The 9,153-nt window shown below is 41.7% G+C and overlaps 1 protein-coding gene across 1 annotated transcript; it reads left to right on the top strand.

Moving 5' to 3' along the window:
- Positions 1-5,731: 5,731 nt before the first annotated feature.
- On the top strand, positions 5,732-8,441 carry LOC117806475 (homeodomain-interacting protein kinase 1-like). The gene is made up of 6 exons (XM_034675427.1): positions 5,732-5,802; positions 6,823-6,946; positions 7,024-7,143; positions 7,235-7,327; positions 7,420-7,580; positions 7,917-8,441. The coding sequence occupies exons 1-6, from the start codon at positions 5,732-5,734 to the stop codon at positions 8,053-8,055; spliced, it is 708 nt and encodes a 235-aa protein (XP_034531318.1). The 3' UTR covers positions 8,056-8,441.
- The last annotated feature ends 712 nt before the right edge of the window (positions 8,442-9,153 follow it).

Below are 9,153 nucleotides of genomic sequence, written 5' to 3'. Positions count from 1 at the left end.
GTTTGTTGCTGGTTTCTTGGCTCAGGACAAATCAAGGCGAGCACTTCTACACGCCCTGATACACCAGTGATCTCCTCAGTAAACTCCATCTCTACGACAACATACCCTTTGTACGGATACTCTGTGTCAGCCAGGCCCCAGAGTCCAAGGCAAGAGAGGGGCTTTATTGGGACATCTGACAAGTGTTCGTTGTACCAGCTTTCAAAGATAATAGTCACGTTGGACCCACTGTCGATGAGAGCATCGCAGACCACATCATTGACTTTGATGGTATGAATAAATGATGGACCTACAAGACCCTCAGGCAAGTCCGTGTTATTCTCTGGGACTTCAATCTTGTTGGTTCTAGCTACACACTGCTCTTCAGCCGTGGGCTTTGGGTTTTCTTTGTTAGGGTCAGAGGAGCTTCGCACCAAGCGTATGAGCTTGCTAATGACTTTCCGGGGGTTCTCCGGGGCAGTACATCTAGTGGCTATGTGACCATTTTCCCCACACCGATAACAAAAACATTCATCGTCTTTGAATACTTTGGAAGGAGTGGGCTTGTGACCTGGAGCTCCTTTGTGTCGGTGGGGCTGCATTTTGTGTTCTCGTTGGGGTTCTGGGGTGTATTTCACTGTCATTACACTCAGTTTATTTTCCAACGCCTTCACTTGTTTTTTCAGAGAAAGTAGTTCGCTCTGTGATCCATTCTTCTGGTTTTGCTTCTCTTTAAAGCCTTTGAAGGAATCATCAGGTAGTGATTGAGGTGGCGAGTTGTTTCTCTCTTCCAACTGCGCTCTCAGTTCTTGAATCTGCGCTTGTAACTCACTCCGAGAAGCTGAGTCAGGTTCTTTCTCTTTTTCTGCCTGGATGGTGCGTACACGCTGGTGACGCGGGGGTGCCACTTGGCTTAGTCTGGCTGATTGACGGCCTTCCTCTTCCATCACTTCTCTTAACAGGTTCAGGAATGTAGGGGGATCATTTCTCCGCTCCCTAATTTTCAACTGAAGCAACGTGAGCTCAGAGGTGGATCCTCTAATGAGCTGCTCTATACGAGCACCGTTAGCTGCGCCGACAGATAAACCACCTCCTTGTACTACTTTGACAAGGGATCTCTCTAATCTTCGCAGGAACTCAGACAAACGTTCACCAGGCTGCTGGTGGAAGGCTCTGAATGACAGGTATAGTTCTTCTGCAGACTCTACTGTACCAAAAATGCTCTCTATAGCCTCTATGTACTCACGCGGGCTAGCATCAGGTTGAGTCAGACGCACAGCTTGAATGATTTCAAAGGCGGGCCCTTTGAGACTTTCCAGTATCCGGCGTCGTTTCTCTTGGTCTGAGCATTCACCTTCATCTACTAAGAGTGTGGCTTGCTCAAGCCAGTTGTCTAAGGACTCTTCTCCAGCAGGGGTGGGACCGGTTCCGGAAAATGTCCGTAGACGTCGATATGTGTGGCTGTCAGGCTGTTTGTTGGTTCTTTGCATAACATCACCGACCGCACGGATGATGTCTGCTGGGTTACTGTTACCTTCTTTGGAAGGGATACTTAAACCTTGGATGTCCTCTAAGGTTTTCCCTTCGCCCTGCAGAAAGGTGAGTAATTTCTCTTCAAACACATCATGTTGAGGCTCAGTGTAGTAAACAGCTTTCCAACCACTTCCGCCACTTATAGGCATTATCTCTGGGGGAATTCTGGAGGGGTGGATCTCTTCACGACACTCGCATAACACCATCAGCGATTGTTGTTGAGGGTGAAACATTTTGCCCCTAACTGCAACTCTCCCCAGGGATTTGATAGTCCCTGCTGTTTCTTCAATGTCTTCTGTAGGAACTCCTTCAGGCACTCCATATAACAGAAGTGCATGCTTTAAATCTACTGATTCTCCTTTGCACCAGTTAATTAGCTCTATTTGTGTTGGACTGCTTGCTTGAACTTCCATTATTGTACTTGGTTTAAGTTACTTTTAATTACTGTCACACGTGTTACTTTTACATTAAAGCTCTAAAGTTGTGGGGTCCAGTTACTTTTGATTGTCTCATTTACTTTATGTCAATAAAAATCCCAGCGGTGCCTCCATTTATGTAACCCAGGTCCCATGTAATTAAATTTAAAACTAGAGTGTTAATACTATGGGACAGGGCCTGAGTTCTTTTAGAAAAATACAACTGTAATAAGGTTTGTAACTTTAATAAGGATTTGTAACTTTAATAAGGTTTGTAACTTTAATAAGGACCACCACAACTGTACTTTAAATGCAAAACCTTCAGAGGTATTTATTTATACAAAATGAAATAAAAGGTAAAAAAACAACAATAACAAATATATAGAATACTTGGGTTATATTCAACAGTTCTCTGTTACTTTCCAAACACTAATACATCAATAAACATTTACCTGTGGGCCCACACACACTCACATGAAACACACAACATTAAAACAACCTGGTATTCAAAACCTTAACCCGTTGCAGGCCTGTTGAATGTAGCTTGGGTGCGGTGTGGCCTAAAACGGTGATGGCCGCTTCACTCAACTGAGCTTAAAATAAAAAGCACGTGCACAATGTTCAGTTAGTACTCACAAACTCCCAGTTGGATTAGTATGGATAGGCGGGGACAAACAATGCAGTCTCACGAGGGCAATGGCGCACAATGGCGAAGTTCAAAGAAGACGTAGAAAAACAGCAGGGCCGTCTGTTGGAAAACCCGTCTCGACCTCTCTCTCCAACGTCCGTCCTTTAAACATATCATTCAGTTAAGCCACAGTATCAAACACTATCTCTTGTTGACTTAGCATTAGCTCGCTTTATGCATCTTAAATGCTAAGGCTACGATACACAGGCACATTAACACTGTATGCTACTGCTAATTAGCATGTCGCTAACCACGTTACACATTCAGTCTCATTAACACTAACAGTTAGATATAACACGAAATACAGGCATACACATTATATTCACCTCTTGCAGGTCACAGAAGTTTAAATCAGGACCACGAGTAGTCGACCTTCACGATAAAACTTAACTGCTCCCCACTCAGAATATCTCCGTCTCAGCTCTCTGATCGATAGCGTCTGCGTCTCTCCTGCTGCATGTTCACCTTCACCCCACACTAACCTGCACCACTAGTCCCGCCCCTTACGTAAATGGTGTACTCTGATTGGCTCGTGAGGTTGATAACAACCAAACACAACACAAGAATGGAATGATTGACATAAGACAGGTATCAAGTTAGATTACACACAGAAACTAAACTGCTTCTTCATCTCTCCTTCTTTCCTAATCACAAATGTTTTAAATGAACTTAAGACCTTTGTAAATACTTTATCTTTTAACTGTAAATAGTCAAATGTATTAAACTGAAAGTATTATATTTATTCCCTTTTTACAACACTTATTTTAAACAGTTTTAAATCTTATGAATCTTCTCTTGAACATATTATGAACTTTTAATACAACTATTTATTATACTTTTAACATTTTATTTTATGTACTATAACCGAAATGATTTTGTACAGGGCTACATTAAGTATAAAGCTATGTTATTTCTTAACTTATACTAAGATTCCCTTTTTGCTATCCCATTTCTACAGCAAATCAAGTTGGTTAGGCTATGCCTTTAGTGCTACAAGACAGTTCACTTACAATAGCTGTTTGGGAAGGATTTTGCAAGCAGCCAAGCTAGATTGAATTTGTGACACACAGATGACAAAACATGTCAAATACAGTCTTATTGTTGAGGGGTAAACTTATACATCATGATGAACAAAATCCCTGCTGCTAATAAACACAACTGAAGGTCAAGGTAACCCTTGTGTCTGTTTCTCCAAACAAAAGACTACATATAACCTCTGTAAGTGCTACCAACAATATGTCACAGTAAATTAAATTTCCCCCAGCACACAGGCTTGAGTAGCTGCTTGATCCCCTTAGACACTGACCCGTCTTTTCTGGTCAGAGCAGTCAGGCAGGAGAATGAGGTAAACGAGCCCTGGACACAAAAGGCCATCCGTGCTTAGCTTGCGATCTGCTCTGCCAGGGCTGACATCCGAGGTGTTATTACCATATAAATGAGATAAGGTCTGTTGTAATTGCTGGCTGGAATTAAAGCCAAATGGTAATATGAGTTGGAGACAGTTAGACTACATGTGGAAGGAAAATTGTGATGTTTTACAGTAGATTGACTTGCATGTTTTGAATGAATTTATTATTGAATTAGGAAGACTATTATACTTCTTTCTTAGATTCCACAGGGGGGAATTTACTCTTTGAAGGGATGATGGCATTAAAATTGGTTGAATTTCTGTGTATTGCAAGAAATTTCTGAACAAAAATGGGGATTCCCTGACACCCCAGAGCAATAACACATGCTTTAAAATGCATATGAAAAGATTAAAATGGTGCAAGTACCTTATCAATACTCCTGTTAATCCCTTTAAAGTTATCTTATTACACAAAAAACGTGAACACCAGTCACATAACAAAGTAGTCCCCATATTAGTGGCAGGCAATTTAGATCTATAGATAAGTGCTGCTAATTACATCTGTGGTCAGGTGTCAGTCACTGATTTTCATGAGTTTTGGTGCCGTTTATGCTATGGTCTTTGGTGCCCAGAGACAGGCAGTGGCATTTATTAGTTGATGGAATAGCCCACCTGGGATAAGAGCAGCCGTGACATTTCAGCAGTGGAGCAGGGCAATTACCCCCGGTGTCAGCAGCAATAGAGCATGCTGGCCTCCTGTTGTAGTTCAACTCATCTAGGCTTTGATTTGTACATAGATTTCTCCTGCTGGACATTTAGAGAGGAAAAAAGACACCTCTTTATCCTTTAGGCAGAAGTCTGCTTTGTTATCCAGTGGTTGGATCCTGAACTTTGAGTAAAAGATGATTTAAGAAATGTTGTACTACAGGCTACATGTTTTCAGGTCAAACATTAGTTGTCATTATGAAAGGCTTTTATTCTACTATCCCACACATGCCCTGGTTTATGCTAGTTCACGTTTTTTGAGGTAATGTCTGTTAACACGGCAGAATTTATCAGTATTTCTCTTGAAATCTTCCATGTAGAGGCTTGGTGATGCAGTGACTGTTCTTGTAGTGTTTGCCAACTGGTGCAATTTAGAGGTCTAGCTGACTTCTACAGAGGAGTTGGAGAAAGCATTATCGGCTAACAGCTATCAGTAAATTTGTTAGCTTCTTAGCTTAGCTTGGTTAGTCACTAACAGGCTAATTAAAACTCACAACACTACACAGTTAATTCAAAAAATGTATTTTATAGTATTTAGTCCTGATTAATAACTTCAAGTGAAGCTATTGGTCTATTGTGGAACATTTACACTCAGAGAGAGAAGGGTGAGATAAAGTGAATAATGCAACTTAATTAGTTTACCAAAGGTAAAGGGCTTCCAGGATTGTCACACTTAGAGTGGTCTTTGGAAAATACATCAGATACCTTAATACAAGCACATACATTTATCTATTAAGGTTGTTTAAGGACAACGTTAAAACAACAACAAATAATCAGCGATGGAATAACTTGGTCTCATTCTTATACATACATAATTTCTCCTCCCTACAAATAATGAAGAACAGTTCTGCCTGCATATGTTAAGTTGTTTATTCATCTGAAACTAATGCTAACTTTACTATGTGTAACCTTACTTGACCGTATTTTACATTGCAAGCCTCTCAGCGTCGCTCTGATAAAAGCTTAGTGGACGTACATAGCGGGTGACCTAGCACACCAATCATGTACCCGGTTCACTGGCTACTGACACCGCTGATCCGCTTCCTGTGGATGCCAGCTGATTCGGTTCTGAAGTTAAAATCCAAGTGTTCATTTCATTAGCCCACAAGCTAGTTAGCCTGCCACATATTACCCTGCGGCGGTTCAAACAGAACAATAGATGGCGATATTTCCTCATTAAAACTTTCTTCATTGATTTATCAGAGGAGTCAGAGAGACTAAGGGGAGTGAGAGTTACCCTTAAATGTCAGTAAATTTCACAAGCAGATAAAAGTTCCTCACAGGAGCTTTACATTTGGTAAAAATGTCATCAAATATTCACTTTTCTCTTTCTTTGACTCTAGAAAATCACATTTGATTTGGGTATTTATTGTTTGGGCTAGTGACCATATGTTGCACACTTATGGAGATGAACATGTAATTCAGACAGCACTAAGGCAAACCCTCTTTATATTAGCAGGTAATTTTGGACACAGATTGAATAATCTGTAAAAACGTTTTAAAGTCAGGAGACAGTTTGAATAAAAACATGTTTCTGCTGCGGATTCTTTTTTTTACTGCTGTAAGTTCTAAAGTTCTAAAGGGGTGCTTTGGTAAGGTGGCCAGGTGCCAGAACCTCAAAATCAAAGAGGCCGTCACCTTCAAGATCCGGAAAAAGGATCCTGGTTTGATCCATGAGATCAGACCAATTGCAAAGCAGGTAGTTAACATTTTTTTACGCTACCAATCATCTGCTGTATATATCTACCACAGATCAACTCAGACGGTACACAGCCCAGAATATAAAACTGAACCTTTCTGTGTGGTCTCTGCAGCACTTTGTTGCCTTGGATGCACTGAAGAGTCTTGGCATCTTGCATACTGATATATAACCAGATAACATTGTGGTTATCAACGAGCTGGACCAGGCCTTAAGGATCAAACTGGTACACTTTGGCGAGGCCATCCCAGCCTCCAAAGTCCAGCCTGGGATGGCAATCCAACCGCTTGGATACAGCTAGGTTTAGTCTTTCATGTAAACATCCTGATTGGCTTCTTGTTTCTGAAAGACTTTCCATTAAATGACGTGTTGTGGTTCTTGTCCTCCTCTTCAGGGCTCCAGAGGTTGCCCTCGGCCTGCCGATCACAAAGGCGATAGATGTTTGGGGAGTAGGCTGCATCCTAGCCTTCCTCTTTCTTGCTGAGAACCTCTTCCCAGTTAATTGTGACAATCAAATGGTATGTAGGCTTCCTTAAACAACTCAGAGTCTTGCGCAGGATGTCAGGTGATGTGACTGTGTAGGTTCCGACTGCAGATGAGGTGCATGGTGGAGGTTTTGGGTCAGCCAGAGGACAATCAGCTCCGTGCTGGCAGGTACACTCATTTATTTTTCACTGAGGAGGAGGCTGCTGGTGGTCCAAAATGGAGACTTCTGGTAGAGTAACCACGCTCTTCTTTGTTCAAGTTCGTTAAAGACTTCAGTTGAACTCTTAAGAATAGTTCTCTCATGTATTTTCTTTATTTAGACTCATGAGGAATACACAGCTGTGAGCGGAATTGAAGCACAAGATCGTTACAGCTGCATTGATCTGCTGAGCTCTCTGGATGCTCTGGTGAATGTAGGTACTCTCTGTGCTCACTGAGTGCCAACTGAATCAGCATGATCTGTCTCTGTGAAGTCTAACTCAACTGAATCTGTTCCCAAATCCAGTTTTATCCAGATGAAGGCCCTGCAGAATCTGAGGATAGGAGGGCTTTTTTGGACCTCATGAAAGGTCTGCTGCACCTCAACAGGTCCCAAAGAGTCACACCCTATCAAGCTCTGCAGCATCAATTCATCACAATGACCCACCTGACCCAGCACCCAGACTAGTAAGTGACTGAGAATCCACTATCACACTTGCACTCAGATCATTTAGGGTCACTCAGGCCCGGTTAACTTCAGGAGCATGCTGCCCACACCTGCACCTCGCCTGTTTAGATTCAGGAGAGTTTCCATGAGGTATGGTAGATAACACAAGATGCTGGAGAGCCTGATTGTTTGATTGTTTGATTGTTTGATTGATTGTTTGATTGATTGATGATTGATTGATGATTGATTGATTGATTGATTGATTGATTGATTGATTGATTGATTGATTGATTGATTGATTGATTGATTGATTGATTGATTGATTGATTGATTGTTCATTGTTGTACTCCATCTAGCCTGAGAGACTCACAAGTCATGATGAGTATCTGCCAAGATCCTGGGTCCTATGGTGCAGACATGCCTATTGAATCCAGAGGTACAGCTCCAAACCTCGGGTCATTTTATGGAGGCGATGACACCAGCAGCAGCCACTGACCCCTGTGATAAAGATCCAGACTCCTGGCATTCGGGTGGAGATCCACCTCCTCTCTGGGCTGTAGACGGCTCGGAGGTGACCTCTCTCTCCAGTGACGGGGACACAGAGTCTCTGCTTTCAGAGGGAGAAATACGCTCTCACCTCTGGGATTATGAAGACTACTGGTCCTCTGACGGAGAACAAACCTCCTTTCACAGGGATGCAGCTACCTAGAACTCTGATGGAGGTCTACCTCCCCTCTCTGCTCAAACAGCGAGAAACCAGGTGATGAAGTTGCACTAACAGACTCCCCCGCTGAGACCACAGCTCCCTCTGGTGGCAAAAAGAAGAGGCCGAAGTGGATTTACAGAATCTTCAGGAGAATCGCAGGTTTTGTTGCTCGTGCCAGGACAAGGACTAGATCCTCTTAGAATGTTATTGAACTGTATTAAATGTGTTAAATAAAAATGAAAGCACCACAATAAAGTGCCATGGGATTTCTTTCTTGCAACAAAGAGAAATAAAAAACTGAGGTTAATTGATGAATGAAAGGAAATAAAAATAATCCAACCTGTTTCATACTGTAAGTTTCTAAAATCTCAAGTTACTTGAAAATATCTATCACCAACAAAATATGTAAATCCATCTCTCTTACATTTTTGTCTCTGGTCACGGCTTTACACCAACTTCTAAAAAATGAGGTTACCAATGAAGTGCAGTTCCTGTAGTGTCCACTAGAGGCTGGAGCCAAAAGTCAAAGAATCCCCATTTACACCCATTACTGCTAATGTTTACAGCCTGGTACAAAGTAGTTATGGTCTTAATATCCAATTTCATGCACACTGTAATGGGACTGAATTTGATTGTTTTGATTATAACAAGGCTAAAGGTTATGCATAGATTTGCATAATTAGGGCATTATAGATTTGAATTAGGTGGGCACATGGTGGAAAGTACTGCAGGTTTGTTTTTTGTTTTTTTACATATGAACTCTGTAAATAAATCTTAACTTAACATCAAACAAATCAAAATGGTGTACTTGCTGTATCTTCACGTCTTTGGATGTTACAGTACTCCATTGTACTCAAACACCAAATCCAGCCACAGCATGATGTGCA

Source organism: Notolabrus celidotus, chromosome 22, assembly GCF_009762535.1.
Source record: "Notolabrus celidotus isolate fNotCel1 chromosome 22, fNotCel1.pri, whole genome shotgun sequence".
NCBI classification, from domain to species: domain Eukaryota; kingdom Metazoa; phylum Chordata; class Actinopteri; order Labriformes; family Labridae; genus Notolabrus; species Notolabrus celidotus.
Note: the sequence above shows the minus strand (reverse complement) of the source record. Positions and strands in the feature narration are given on the sequence as shown.